This window comes from Chelonoidis abingdonii, chromosome 5, assembly GCF_003597395.2.
Source record: "Chelonoidis abingdonii isolate Lonesome George chromosome 5, CheloAbing_2.0, whole genome shotgun sequence".
Taxonomy (NCBI): domain Eukaryota; kingdom Metazoa; phylum Chordata; order Testudines; family Testudinidae; genus Chelonoidis; species Chelonoidis abingdonii.
This window is the reverse complement of record NC_133773.1, coordinates 112,776,047-112,792,429: the sequence shown is the minus strand read 5'-3', so window position 1 is coordinate 112,792,429 and position 16,383 is coordinate 112,776,047. Positions and strand designations below refer to the sequence as shown.

Below are 16,383 nucleotides of genomic sequence, written 5' to 3'. Positions count from 1 at the left end.
TGAATTCTGCACATGTGCAGTGACACAGAATTCCCCCAGGAGTAACTGTAAAGCCATCTCTCTCAATCTTCTGAGACCCGACTCCCTGTTAGTGCAATTCATAAAGGCAGCCACCTTAATTCACCCTCATGTGTGCAGTATTGCTCCATCTAAGGACATACATTCTCATTTCCAGCTCTCTCTGAACTTCCTTTTTCAGCCCTTGCTGCTATTTCCTCTATTTCCTGCCTTTTTCTTGGTAGCTTTCTTTTGTGCTCTTTTTCTGAAACTCTCCTTACCTAGTTTATTCTTCAGGACAGGGTACCTTTGAGTAGTGGAGTCTAGTGATATATGAAAGTGGGTCCAAGTCCATTAAAAACAGTGGATAAAGGTAGTAAAACAAAGTTGGCAAAGGTTGTTCTGCCTGTCTGTGGAGTATTACAGACTTGGACACCTGTGTTTCTAGTGATACCCTTTAGCTGGCACATCCTACTGGTTCGTTGTCTCAAGAAATAAGGAAGTTCTGAACTTTTTCATCCCCGCTGCATATAATATAGCCCCCTCCAGCTTTTCCCCCATATAGTCTAGTATTTTATAATTAAGTGTTGGCTTTATTGACCCCATGTGGTCTGAAATGGCATGTGAAGGGTGCTGAAATACAAAGTCTGTGTGCCAGTGTTTCTGCTACAGGAGGATCACCCCCATGTGGAATAATCTCAGTGTATTATATATGTATTGATCTAGGCTCATATGCCACATTTTTCTTAATAACATCATCGTAGTTTACATATGCCATAGCTTGATTTAAAGTGTTCAGGAACAATAGTCTTTGGATACCTTAGGTGAAGACAATTGAATTTTAGAAGGAGGAGACAACTAACGGGTGATCAAAACATCTGCTTACTGATTAGTTACTACCGGTACCTGTGCAAATGAAGAAGGAACTGAAACTTATTCATTCTAAATGAGCATATTGAGAGGATGAGTAAATACTTAGCAGGTTAAACACCTGCATTTCTTAAAGGGTGAATGCTTTTGATTAAGATTATTCGTCTGCATCATATTGTGTTAGCTTCTAAACACACACTTCAGGAAGTTTCAGATATTACCTCTTCATTCGGGGTTTTCTTAGAGCAGTGGCTCTCAACCTTTCCAGAGTACTGTACCCCTTGCAGGAGTCTGATTTGTCTTGCGTACCCCCAAGTTTCACCTCACTTAAAAACCACTTGCTTACAAAATCAGACACAAAAATACAGAAGTGTCACAGCTCACTATTAATGAAAAGTTGCTTACTTTCTCATTTTTACCATATAATTATGAAATAAATCAATTGGAATGTAAATATTGTACTTCCATTTCAATGTATAGTATATAGAGCAGCATAAACAAATCACTATCTGTATGAAATTTTAGTTTGTACTGACTTTGCTAGTGCTTTTTATGTAGCCTGTTGTAAAACTAGGCAAATATCTAGACGAGTTGAGGTACTCCCTGGTAGACCTCTGCATACCCCTAGATGTACACGTACCCCTGGATGAGACCACTCTTTTAGAGGATGAGAAGGAAAGACCAAAATTGTTCATTTAAAGTAAATTATACGGTGGATACTTGGATGTATAGTATGTTAGCAACAAGAAGGTGGTCAAGGAAAGTGTGGGCCCCTTACTGAATAGGGGAGGCAACCTAGTGATAGAGGATGTGGAAAAAGCTAATGTACTCAATGCTTTTTTTGCCTCTGTCTTCATGAACCAGGTCAGCTCCCAGACTACTGCACTGGGCAGCACAGTATGGGGAGGAGGTGACCAGCCCTCTGTGGAGAAAGAAGTGGTTCAGGACTATTTAGAAAAGCTGGACAAGTACAAGTCCATAGGGCCAGATGCACTGCATCTGACGGTGCTAAAGGAGTTGGCAGATGTGACTGTAGAGCCATTGCCCATTATCTTTGAAAATTCATGGTGATCGGGGATATAAGGGCACGTCTACACTGGCAGAGTTACAGCACTGGCAGTTACAGCACCACTCAGAGAGCAGTGAAGGAAAACCGCTGTTGTGTGTTCACACTGTTAGCTGCCTGCACAATAGCGTGTTCACACTCGCAGCACTTGGCAGTGGTATTCAAAGCGGTGCACTCTGGGCAGCTATCCCACAGAGCATTTCTTCCTCTTCTGCCGCTAAGAGTTATGGGAAAGTGGAGGGGGTCCCGGGGCATCCTGGGTCCTGTTCCAATGCCTTGTGATGCATTGCTTCACATCCCAGCAACCTCTGTGCTTCCGTCCTCATTTGGCGCCATCTTTCAATGGTTTGTGTACTGCATGCTCTGCCTCTTTGGTCTAGAGGAATGGATCCCGAACTGTTGACCAATGTGCTGCTCTCTCTGACCAACTGTCATGGTACAATTCCCCACTCTGAACCTTAGCGTCCAAAAGATGGGGTACCAGCATGAATTCCTGTAAGCTAATTACCAGCTTAGAACCTGTAGCGCTGCCACCAACCAGGAATTCCAGTGCCTGGTACACTCTGGTCCCCCAGACCAAACATGCCTGGCCCACCCAACCAAAGAACCCAGACCGCTCTGGATTTTAACCCAGGAAAGTAAAAGCCGGTTTCCCCATCGTTGCCCTTTCCCATGACTTCCCGAGTCCCTGGGTTATCCTGGAAAGATTCAATTGTGAACTACAAACTCCTTGAGATCACTAAAACAGATGAGTGAAATTCAACCAATCCTTCCCTTCTTCTCATCGGTCACACCCTACCCGAGAGACCCCCTGAGAGAGACAGTAATGCAGCTGGCACAGAGAGAGAAATTACCTTTTCTCCCCCTTCCCATCCACTCCCCAACCAATTCCCTGGTGAATCAGAACGCCACACTGGAGATCACCGCAGCGAAATAAACAATCAGATTCTAAACCCAGAAACTTTCTTACATCTAACCAGAGAGATAAAACAGTAAAAATCTTTGTGCAAATTTTAAAATGGATTAGTGTACAGGGTTTTTTAGCTATAGGCCACTGGGAATATCCCCTCAACAGTCGTTCTAAGTTTAATCAAGGCACACAATTTAAATCCTTTCGCCAAATACCAGTTGAACTCCTTCCAGCCAAATACACAATTAAAATCCTTCCAGCCAAATGCACATTTGCAAATAAAGAAAACAAACATAAGCCTAACTCGCTTTATCTGTCTAGTACTCAGTATTTTGAACTTATAAGAGCCTGTATCAGGGAGATTGGAGAGGAACCTGGTTGCACGTCTGGTCCCTCTGAGCCCCCAAAGCAAACAACAACCAAAAACTAACAGCACACACAGAAACTTCCCTCCCTCAAGATTTGAAAGTATCCTGTCCCCTGATTGGTTCTCTGATCAGGTGACAGCCAGGCTTACTGAATTTGTTAACCCTTTACAGTGAAAAGAGATATAAAGTACTTCTGTTCTATTAACTTTTCTTATCTGTTTATGACACCAACACATCACGAGTAGCAGTGGAGTTATTCCTTCAACTACAAAGGCAAGAGGAGTGTGACATTGATCTTGCTACACGTAGTAGCTATGACATGAGATGGCTTGTGGCATTCACAGAGATGCTGACCACAGTGGAACGCCGCTTTTGGGCTTGGGAAACAAGCACTGAGTAGTGGGATCACATCGTCATGCATGTCTGGGATGATGAGCAGCGGCTGCAGAACTTTCAGATGAGGAAAGCCACATTCATGGAACTGTGCCATGAGCTCACCCCATTGGCTTATGATGGGATGGGTGAAAGCTTCACTCGGGGCTGGACCACTGAGTCTCAGCACCTGGAGGCTGAATTTGAACAGCCGGAGACCAGGTCTATTAGAAGGATGCAGCATTGGGCCATAAGGATCAGGGATGCTTTGAGGCAGCAATTTGAAGCTGAAAGCCACTAATATTTGGTGCTGTGCTCAGGAGTGCAGTGCTTGTAATACTAGGAGGTGATTGTAATAGGTGGAGACGATGCACTATGAAGGTGTAAGAAAATTGCCTGTTGCTTTGTAGGCTCTGTTTGCTTTCAGTTAATGGAATAAAGATTGTTTTAAAACCAAAACAATTCTTGTATTAAAAAACAAGTGGAGGAGACAGACTGACAAAAAAAAACACATCAGGACTGAGTGGGACAGGGGAAGGGAGGATCCCAGGAGGAGGTGGGGTCCCGGGACGGTTAAAGATTTGTGTATGTCCAGGGATCATATTCAACCTTCTCCTTTGGAGTACAGTGCAGTGGGTACTGTACTTCAGCAGGGCTAAACTGCAGAGGGATGGGTGCTGGGTGCTGAGTGCAGTGGGAACTGGGAGTCCGCAGGGCTGAGGTGTGACAGGGCAGGAGTGGAATGCAGTGGGTACAGACTGGAGCCTGCAGGTTGATAGAAGTGTGTTGGCAATGTCTGTGGGGTGCATAGTGCACTAAGTGGCTTGGCAGTGTTTATACCTTGGGAGTTACAACACAGAAAGCTGCTTTACTGCGCAGAAATTTGCCAGTGTAGACAGGGCCTAACTTAATCATATCTTGAACCAAAGCAGTTGTGTCCTTGCCACGATATTTGTTGATAACTAGTTATCATTTAAGGGGAGTTGTTCCACAGACAGAAGTATTTTAATTGATCTTTAAACACAAGCCCCTCTACAGAAGTATTCCTGGGGAATATCTATTGAATGATGTGTGATACAGCATGGCCAGAGGACAGTATGAGAGTGTTAGCAGGGAGCCTTATTCCCTGCAAGGGGAGGAAGGTTTGCTGTAGATTAACTAGAGCACCTGAAGCCAATTGGAGCACCAGCAGTCGGTCATGTGATAAAAACCCCTGCTTCAGCCAGACAGTGGTGGGAGTTGGAGCAGGAAGGTTTGGTTGGAGCAGAGAGCAGTTTGAAGGAGTTGGAGAAGAGAAGAGTTTTGAAGAGAGACAAAAGGAAAGTTTGGAGGAGTGCTGCAGTGGGCTGAGAAATCCAAAAGAAACCCCAGGTAAGGGGCACCTGGCTTGTGTAGAAGGAGGGCAAGAAGCCCCTTCACAAGCTGAAGGGCAGGAGAGGGAAGTAACCCAGGGGAAGGAACTGCTAGTTCAAGTGGTTCACCACAAACCCAAGGCCCCTAGGTTGGGACCTGGAGAAGAGGGTGGGCCCAGGTCCCTCCCTCTCCACTCCCCTCCTCAAGGACACTAGTGGGGTAATTAAAATACCGGTTCAGAGGCAAGCAATGGCACCCTCATCCTTCCCCAAAGAAGAGAGAGCGCGAGACCCAGCATAACAGTACCGGCAATTTGCCACAGATGTCACATGCCGAAATAACTAATTGTGCATTTCCCAAAAAATTACACACTTGCCATGAGACTGTTTTGTCATCCACTTGATATGAAGTCACACTGATGACATAATTTACCTGCTGCATGACTTGTGGGCTGTGTAATCAGTTGCAGAATAGAACTACCTAAAGATATTTTAGCCTGCTGCTTCACTGCCCTATGGCCAGACAAGGTTGTCAGTATCTACACTACCACAGCAAAAGGATGGTGGGGCATTACCTGACAGTGGACATTCAAAGCAGTTTTCAGCTCCTAGAAGAATGTTGAAATAACTGTTGATCCAACCAAGTGGAGCTTTATCAAATGGTAATAAGTGGAGGTAAAGCACAGTAAGGACCTCCTTTGCTCTAAAAGTAAAGTGCATCACCAGTCATACACTGTGGCACCCTCTTCTTCTCTAGAAATCTGGAAACTGCTCAGTCTACCACCCCCCCTCATCATGTGTCTGTTTTGTCTATTTAGATTGTAAACTCTTGCAGGCCCAGGATGTCTTTTTGTTCTTTGTACTGCACCTACCACAATGGGATCATAGTCCATGACTAGGGTTCCTAGGCACAATGGTAGTACAAATAATAATAATTTCTCATGTTTCCTGATAGGTAAATCATTTCCCCCAACTGCCTACCTTTCATTTTTGATAAATTAAAAACATACCATCTGTGAATAGCATCTCTTGTGGCCTCCATTGTGTTAAGAGCTATATAATACAATTCTGTTGAGGTATCTCTAGATGATGGAGATGTGATAGTCGTCACATAGTTGAAGGTGGAGCTAGTTGCCCATTATAAGCCTGATTTTGACAACATGTTTACCTTTAATATCCATCTGAATATTTAGTGCAGGTTAGAATTTTTATAAAAAATTTGGGGAAAAACGGGGCACAGTAAATTTGAGTTTTTTACAAACTCAAAGTTTTTACAAACAAAAGTTTTTTACATCTCTCATACATATTCTTACATTTTTTACTTATACTTCCAAAATGTTTGGACTTCAAAACTCTGAATTTGTTTTATTTTGTTGTTCTGCTCCCAGACAACATTAGTGACTTTTGTTGGATTGGAGGGCAGGGGCAGATCTAGCTTTTCTTCTGCCCCAAGCACAGTAGGCAGGCTGCCTTCGGTGGCACGCCTGTGGGAGGTCCGCCAGTCCTGCGACTTTGGCGTACCCACCACTGAAACCGTGGGACCGGCGGACCTCCCATGGGCAAGCCGCCGAAGGCTGCCTGACTCCCACCTTCACAGTGGCCAGCAGGGCGTCCCCCACAGCTTGCCGCCCCAGGCATGTGGTTGGAGCGCTGGTGCCTGGAGCTGCTGCAGTTGAAGGGTATTATTTAGAGGACTTTAGTTATTAAAAAGCAGTTTTTATTCCCAAATGCCATACTTAAAGGATGTATACATCATGCCAGCTGTTTAGTTTTAACAGAAATAAAAAGATCAATAACTTGACACACATCTTATTTTAGTAAGTTTTATTCCTCAATTTTCCGTGAAAATGAATTAGATTTTTTTAAATAAAAGCTTACATAGTTTGAACAAAATAAACCATGCAGATAAATGGGAGGAAAACATTTTTTCTTTCATAAGAAGAAGAATGGAATCAGATAGATATAGTCCTATTGTCTGTAAATTGATGGAAACTCAGTACAAAAATCTTATAGATTCTGTTACATTCTTTCCAGATTATGTGCCATGAAATTATTGCCTTATAAACGGAATTGGGGAAATTGCAACAGAAAAGGCAACTGAGTGAACGTAATTTCATTCTATCTCAAAATGCAGACAAATTAGTAGAAAATAGTAACTGTTTCCAAAAATAATACTGCAGTGACAAGTATTGTCCCCCTCCCTCTACACACACAGGGGATGATCTGAGGAATAGTAAATGTGAACATGCAAAGGTTTATAAGAATGTTGCTCCTGTCACGGAAGCACGGTAAAGAGATGAACATCAGTTTCTGACTTTTTACAGTGACTTATTAAGCAGTGCATTAAGAAATGAAGCCTGGATTCATTCATTTCAGTACAAATTGAACAACTTTAATGGTGCATGGTCTCCATTCTTACATTACAAAACAGAATATTTTCAAGCCCTGATGAACAGAAGGAGAGAGAAGTAGAAAAATTGACAATTTAAAGTGAAGTTATCTCTACCTCCATGAACTATGGACTTCTGGTATGTTGTTGTGTTGGTGGCATAGGATGTAAATTTCTTTTGTATGAAAATAGATATCAATTCTTAAATGTACGTAGATATTCTGACATTGAACATTAGATTTTTGAGGGTCTTTTAATTTTTGTTTTTTAGCTCTAACCATTAAATACAGCAGATATGTAAAAGTAAAAAGGAGTGGGGGGAAATAGAAGTCCACAGTCAATGTGTATGATTATGATAACTAACAATGTTTTATTAACAGCATGTTTTGCACGTGATGTATTGATAAGACTACAGGGTAAAGCTACATTTAAAAAGCAATGTGCATAGCCCTTAAAAATTTCACAACTTTGCCTTTGCAATTAGTTAACATTACTGTAACATTTTTAAAAATGCTATGTATTAAATACAGAAAGTATCCAGGTAACTCCGCAAATATGGGTGCAAAAATGAGTTAATTCTCCCAAGCAACTGAAAGGTTTTTAAGAATGAGAACTGACATTAGGAATCCTGGGAACTTTACAAAAAACACATTGTCTAATGTAAATAGCCATTGTGTAGGGAAGAGGCAGAAAAAGGGGCACATGGGGGGGAAAAATAGTGACTGTCAAGGGCAGTGTTTCTCAATCTATTTACCATTGTGGGCCACATCCAATACTACCTGTTTGGCCCTGAGGATGTAACATGGGCTATATCTCTGTGCCATTGTGGGCCACATGTTGAGAACCACTGGTCAAGGAGATGGGAAATGGAGCCTCCTGGGGTGAAAATTTGAGTGGGATGGAAGAAGCTGTGCAAGGATGTGTATGGTCTGTGGGGTAGCAAGTCCATTTCTACTCAGCTAGCAGCCTCCATACAGACTCCTGTTTTGGAGGAATTTGTAATCATTTGAAAAGAGCTAAAGAAATTCTCGAAGCACTTTAAAATGGAGTTAAAATTGCAGATGTGCTTCGCTAACTTAACAGAGGTAGGAAGCTTTAAAACAATACTGTAGATTTTAAAAAGTACTTTTTAGAAAGTTAACAAATTTAAAACAAATAACAGCTGGGATGTATAAAAGTGTATACTGAGAGGTCTTCAAATAGCCTTGAGTATGGCCCAGGTTACTACCTTGAAATCAGAAATCAACCTTATCCATAAACTTCATAATTCCTCAACACTACCAGTCTCAGTGTAACAATATACACTCTCAGTGACATTATATAAGTTCTACAGTTTAGTTCTATGAGTTTTGTCTATCAGAATTTACTATTAGTGAAACCATTGAACTATATGATTATGTATGGTGGATGTCTGCAACTTAATACAAATAGGATAAACTAGATGGCACTTTTCAAAGTTAAATAACTTAATGGTTATTTAGCTGTTTTCCATGCATACTGCTTAATGTGTTTCTGACCCACGTTTAGTCACAACAGATAGCCAATTATCTGAAAGAAACAGGAAATGCTACTTTTTAGATACTTTTTTTTAAAATTAAGCATTATTTCTTGTGAAGAAAAATGTATTTCATCTGACTAGTTTCATGCCATGCTTCAGCCCCATGTGAACAAAAGCAGCTGTGTTGGAAACCCAGGGGAAAAAATGGTTTAGGTTGGAAATGGCAACTTGCCCTTAACAATAGCAGTGCTGTGAATGCGTCACTAAATGAGAAGATCCAAAAGTTTTCAGGTGCACCTCAACTGCTGCCAGTTTAGTGGAAGCAATCTGCCTTTCAGTTCTTGCAGGACAAGATTTGCTCGAGTGCTTTCCTTACTGCTAAAGCTTTCCCTTTGTGTATAATATGGATGATTTAGAAGAAGCTGTGTCAGCACTGATTTATACATTGACAGCTAAGGATAATAAGATATGGGCAAACATACAGCTCACCCTTTTACAGATTAACCTGCAGACTGCATTAGGCAAATTTGATGGCATTAAAAGAATTTGCCAATTTGTCTGGAAACAATTTCTCTTTTGTGTTGTGTCAAGGGTAACATTTCATGCCATTGTACTAATTTAAATGGCTCTGATAAATTGTTCCAGAGGTTAGACAATAGTACTGTAGATATATTTTGCTTCTTTCAAATAAAAAGGCTATTAACATAATTGTTAAATGAAATTAATTAGTTAAAATCAAAATAGTTCTTAGGAACATAGCTTTAAAGAAAAACACACTGCAGTACAAATATTGTGCCAAAATGATTAAACAACGTGTTCAGGAAACTATATTTTGGTTTTAGTTTCTAGTAAACAGAAACACTATTCCAGTACAGCTACAACAGTATAGTGTTTTGTTTACTAGAAACTAAAACAAAAAATACATACGAAACTTCAGAGGCAATGTGAAAGTTGCTGTATTACGATGAACAAAGATGTAATGATTTCTTACCCAAATAAAGGGTTACCATAGGTTCAGAAAAATCTCTGAAAGTGCTTTAGTAAAAGCTTTATTAGCTCTGATAGGTAGTATGTAATGAGAAACACAAGGGGCAAAGTTCATTTGTATTATGCTTATATTCTTAGTATTGTTCAGCTGTGTAGAAAGGTGTATTTTGTATCTGAGTGGTTGTTAATTTCAGCAAAGTGTGTATCTTTCTTTTTTTAGAGGAGTCATGTAGTACGTACTGTATTAATGTTTTGAGTTGAAAAAAGTAAGAACATCCTTCAGAGAAATTATTGTAAATTTTTCATAACTTAATACTTAAAGATTAATAATGTATGAGATGGCATTGCTGAGTTTTATTTCCAGAATTCATATGCTCCTTTATTACATCGTATCTGCATGTAATTACAAAGAACACAAACTATGCAAAAATCATACACTAAAGTTTATTGCAGAACAAATGCTAGATATATTTGGAGCAGAATTAAAGAGTGTAACTAAGCAAATGTGTATGCCTAGGACAATGTTGTTTCTTCATTTAGAACAATTCTAGAAGGAAACTGCCTTTAAAAAACCTTAAAAGTGGTCTCTTGCTCTTTCTTGCCAAGGATAGTGAAATTAACATGCAGCTGGTCTTCTCTGATAAATGGATTCTGTTAGGTCACTGAGGGGATGCATGTGACATTAAGTGATTTACAGTCCTTTACCTTAATGAAATTGTTTCAGTGAGATGACGCTGAGAGCTTTTAATGGATAGCTTTTCTTGATGTAATGAAATTGTACTCCTTTGGCATTTAATATAAGGTGCAGTTATTATTTACTGGAGCTTTCCCAGAGCTGCTGTTTTGCGCAGACAGTTCAGAACAAAAAGAGATTTCAGTGGCAGCATCAAGGCCAGAATGGCGTGTGACATTCTTAAGCAGATGAGTGTATTTGTGAGAGTGTTTCGGTTACTGTGGCCTAGCTACACAGATCCTTTAGGAGGCTTTCTTACACAGTGTTCATCTCTTTTTACCTATACCCTCGTAATCTGTTTAACAGGCAACTGGATTACAACCAGATCAGCTGTATTGAAGATGGGGCATTTAGGGCTCTACGTGACTTGGAAGTGCTGTAAGTACTGCTTGTTTCTCTTACTTTTAACGGGAGCTCAGTATCTAGGGAGTACTAATGGAAAAGCTTATCTGCTAGCTGCAGCATGATGACAAAATGGTCTAGTGAAAAGACGTCTTAAAATAATCCACTGTGATGTGTTGTAAAATGGTAAATATATATATAAAGGCATATTATTTTGCTCATCCAGAAAAGCATTTCACAAAATAATCAGATGACATGTATTGTAAGAAAAAGACACTGCCTGAAAAAAAAAGTACTAATGCATCCATTTATTTTTGTAAAATATTTTTCATTGTTGAAGTGCTACACACTTCACTATTGCTTTTGCTATGTAATCTGATGTAGATAACCTCTATCTATCTGCCTGTTTACCTATCAAAATAAATACCTTGAATACATTTGTGATGCTAACTGTTTTCACGAAGCTACTTTTTCAGTAAACAGAACTGTGATATCTGATATGTAGCCTGTCCATCCATTATTAAATGCTTTACAACTGATTTTTTTTATACACAACATACTTATGGCATTGATTGAAGGATTGGGTTGCATATTGCCTTGCTTACTTATTTCTCATGTTGAAATTGCTGTCAAGTCAGAATAAAGGTAACAAAATTATCTACAGTGACCCTTGATCTGAAAATAGTAACTATGATGAGTAAAATGTCTAATTCTCAACGAATTTCAGGGGCAGGATGCATTCTTTAAATATTTCTTCTGTCATTCAAAGTGTCACATTCCTTGGTTACTTTTGTACATTTAAAGAAAGCAGGAGACTTTGTTCTCTATCAATACTAGTGCTTCTCTGGATGTCGTTTTAAATCACCCTTGCTTCAGAGACTTGGAAACCCAAAGCTAAATTAAATTGGTGGGAGGAGAGAGCTTCAAGTCTTAACTGAATTTTTAATAGAAATTATGTAAACTCAAGAAGCTTTTCTGAGAGAAACAATTTCTTTTTATGACTAGAATCCAAAGGATAAAATGTGAGCAAATTAGGGAAAAGGTAGCAGTTATTCAGCAGCTATTGAGCTAATCTATGATTATTATGGGTGGATAGCTGCGACTATTTGTTTTTAATTTTTCATAGTTTAATCACATTTCTTGGTTTTACGTCATCAGAGTTGAGTAACCAGATAACCCAAATCTTGCTTTGTCTTTTTAAAAATGTTTTAAAATACACTGCTTATTTGATATTAACATATGCGAATTGTAAAGTGTATAAATGATTTACCTGATGTACTGTGTGATTTTTATCCTCGCTTTCCAAGGAACTCACCTGTATCACAGGATAACTTATATTTTCACAGTGCTGGTTAGGGCGGTTATCATCTTACCTTACTTTAAATATATAGCGTCCTTTAACAGTGCATTTTATATATGTCCAAAAGAAATGAATTTTGAATGTATATTGTAATTAAATCAAATATTGTTTGTGCTGCTTTACTGCCATTATTTTTACTGACCAAATCTGGTAAAAATTCCCATAGGCTTCATTGGGCACAGAATCAAAACCGTACAAATTAGGAGTATTGCACCACAAAGGCAAGTAATCTTGCAGTACTTTGTGCCTGAATATAGGTGTGTTATTACCATTAGTTAAATATGTAAATAAATCAGACTTTTGAATTAAACCATTTGATTTGATAAACAATATTATAGAAGAACTTAAATTACAAACAAAGTTAAGACAAATATGTTGAATGGAACTGTAATTGCACCTTCACAGCAGGAATATTGTCTAATAAATAAATAAATAAAAGTTTACCCCCCCCCCCAAAAAAGATATCCAGGTCAGTCAATAGCCTAATGTACATTGAATAATAATATATTGGTTTTGTATTTGATTGGATTTATTCTGTCTGTATGAATATTGTGCATGGAATGCATATCTTCTATCAAAATACAAGTATATAATAGAGCTTTTAGTGTGTCCTGTACTCTAGTTGAACCGTGTTTTAAAATTTTTGCTTAAGTGACAGATCTTGTACAGTTCTGAACAAAAGAAACCAAACTTTCATCATTGAAATACTTTGGTAACATTGCGGAGGTTCAGAGGTTATTATGATTAAAGGGATGCAGTCAACATGAAATCTAGACAATTCAAAAGAAGAGTTAGAAGTAGTTTCAGGTACTACTTACTGGCAGTGAATCCTCTCGAAAATTTCTATGGCTTTCAGTCAAATTTTCTATTTTTTTAAAATGTTTTTCACTCCACTGCAGCTGTGTGACTGAAGCAAATGTGGGAAACTGACTATGCAGGGGTGATCCTAACAATTCACACAATGCTGTTAAGTTCAAAAAGTAAACAAACTGCAAAAATAGAAACATTATATTTTCTTTAATCTCTTTCTCAGCCATCAGAATTTTGGGGGTAATGTGTAACAGTAGGTGAAAATATTTCAGATAGAAGTATGATTTTTTGTTTTAAATTGGAAGTGTTCCTTTAATGAAAGCCACAAATTTGAGTTATTAGATGGAATTGTTTATGGTTTAATCCATTAAGTTACTACTAGCTACTGTTTTGCTGTACTCCGGCAAATAAATCCATAGAATGAAATTGGTGCAACATAGAAAGAAAGAATGAGTTAAATAACCAAACACCAGAAATACGATATTGATCATTAAAAAATCTGTTCTATTTAAGTAGTATAAGAACTACATAAATGTTCACTGGTTTGCATTTCTTTTTTAAAAAGATGTACCTTTGAAGTCACCCATTAATAAGTCATGCAGGGAGAGTCATAGGAACTGTATGTTTTTCATTTGTACATTGTGTCAGAGAGTCTCATAAAGACAATGGTCATATCACCATTTTAGACCCTTTTCTTGCAGTCTCATCTTTGCACTAGCCCTATGCAAATGTCACTTTTTTTCAAGTAAGGCACATGTCCTTGTCCTCTTTTTTTCCTTTCTTCCTGATTCTACTCCTCTTTGGTTTCCATACCCCTCAGGGCACACAGAGGAGTTGCCTTGTGTGGGGGTAAAGAGAACATTTAGGAACAGAAATCAGTAAGCACACAGAGATAAATTTGCAACACATTGCCCCAGAAATTAACTCACATAGCTACCATTAAAGCTAATTGGAGGTGCTCAACCTGATTCCATTCATGGTGCTGGCAGTTTACCCTTGTGTGTTTCAGAAGTACTTAGTACTTTTAATTAAAAAGTCTTGAGAAACCAGCACAAATTATACAAATTATGCTTCATGTTTTAAAAAAATACAACTGAAACACTTGCTTTTTCAAAAAGGAGTGCAAAGATTTAGCCAATGGAATTCTCAGTTCATGAGAGTTGATTAGCTAAAGCACAAAATAACATTTTGAAAATATATTCCATGTTGTTCAAATGAACAAGTTGTAAGACAAAAGTATGGGGGAATATTAACTCTTTAAATCATATTGCTCTCTTTCTTGTTCTGGAGTCAAGCTTGTCTTCTTTTTATATCAAACTAAAGATAATAGTTAAATGCAAGATATTTCATAAAGTTTTCATACATTATTACTCATTATCTTTGCAATTAATGTATGCTAAGACAGCTCTTTGCTAACCAAGTATTTATTTACTTAGATTTATTCACTGTGCCTGTGCCAAGTTGTAAGCACATTGCACAACATATATAGAACTATTCTGGTAAAATATTAAGGCTCTCAAGAGGTCCATACCTTATAGAGAACAAGTCACCTAAAATCATCATGCTACTTTCCATGGCATCTACCAACCCCATCTCCCACATAGCGTCAGTAAGCCTCCGTGTCGTCCTTCCCAGGAAAACCTGGGCCAGGTGGATCTTGCAGCATGTGTTCAAAGTGATCAAATCTGGGCACTGAGGAACCAGAGTGTGAAGTGAATTCCAGAACCAGGGATCCCTCTCTGAGAATGTCCTGCCACCAGCTATCTCCTGCTTTATACTAGGATGGCATTCCCACCTTTAATTTGCAATGACTGACAGGGAGACAGCCTTTCAGGTAGCTGGGGGTTGAATCACTTGGGATATAAAGATCAAATGCCAACACTTCATCTGGAATCCATTGGCAGCCAAGGCGGCTCACACAGCACAGGTGTAAATGATCTTTTTCTGAAATCCCGCTTTTAAAAAGCGGGCCCCTACATTGTACACCAGCTGTATCTTCTGCAAAATCATAGCAAATTTGTATCTCAAGTAATACCATCTGATTTTCTTCAGAAATTTTTGGACAATATCTGGAATCCTGATAACTTCAGCATGTTTACTTGAATCTTTTTGTATTTTGCAGCACTCTCAACAATAACAACATCACTCGACTTTCAGTGGCAAGTTTCAACCACATGCCCAAACTCAGAACCTTGTAAGTAGTCCTGATGACAATAGCTGTCTGTTCTGTTAATCTAGTGTGTTCTAGTACGTTCACCACTTCACTATTTCTACACAAGTTTTGCTAGTGGATCCATCTAGATGGATTTGGGAGCAAGAAAGGGAAAAAGTGCAACTCCAAGATCTCTAGGTTGAGATCCACTCCAGCAGCATAAGACTATGTGAGTCAATTGCAGAGAAATCTTTGAGGTGAAATTAACAAACTCCCAACCCAAGGGAAGTAAGTGAGACCCATGAACTAGAGACCCTTGTGTCAGTTATGCAGGGTGTTGGGGCCACTGGATCCACAGAAATGCAGCTGCCGTGGCCATTTCTCTATCCAGCCACAAATTGCAGCAATGCCCTCCACGTCATACATGAGTTTCACCATCTAGAGAAGAAAGGAGAGACTACTCTGCACATTATAACTTAGGGTGACCAGACAGCAAATGTGAAAAATTGGGACAGGGTGGGGGGTAATAGGAGCCTATGTAAGAAAAAGAACCAAAAATTGGGACTGTCTCTATAAAATCGGGACATCTCGTCACCCTATTGTAACTATATCTAAAAATAGGTGCTTTTGAAAGTGGAAAAAAATGTTTCAATTTGAGCTATTCAATAAGTCACATTTCATTTAAGAATACGGAAGAATCTTTGATTGGCTGTCAGATGTGATAAATGGGAAATCTTTATGCTTTTATGACTGCTCTGCTAGCAGACCTAATTAAACTAAACTGGCTCTCCAACATTCTTTATAACAAAAAATTACAGCATCAACTGGTAGTGCTGTTATAATTAAGGTTGTGTCAGCATTTACATTAAGGCCTCAATTTTTAGCAGTTATGACTGAAACGTAAGCATATGCTTCAGGCTACTAAAGTGAAACAAAGAAACTATTCATTCAAGTTCTAGCCTTTTTTTAAGTTTATGCAAAAAACTAAGGATGACTTTTTTAAAAACATGCAATTGTTTTAAAATAATAATAATAATAATTATTATTAGTATTATTATAATGAATAATGTAATATTTTAGGGCCTAATCCTGAGCGCTCTCTCCAGGCAGAACTCCCACTGAAGTAAAAAGTGGGTGAAATTGAAAGTAAATGCGATGGTTGCTTGAAAACAAAAAA

General features: G+C 38.8%; 1 protein-coding gene across 8 annotated transcripts in view; it reads left to right on the top strand.

The window, feature by feature from the left end:
* The window catches only part of SLIT2 (slit guidance ligand 2), a 408,552-nt gene that overhangs the window by 246,761 nt on the left and 145,408 nt on the right, over positions 1–16,383 (top strand). For 7 of the 8 annotated variants that reach the window (XM_075066554.1, XM_075066552.1, XM_075066553.1 and 4 more), the window contains exons 6-7: positions 10,849–10,920; positions 15,177–15,248. In XM_075066554.1, the coding sequence (XP_074922655.1) occupies positions 10,849–10,920; positions 15,177–15,248 (144 nt within the window). Of the gene's footprint in view, positions 1–10,539; positions 10,612–10,848; positions 10,921–15,176; positions 15,249–16,383 lie in introns of those variants that run through there. The other variant, XM_075066558.1, reaches the window with a different exon arrangement.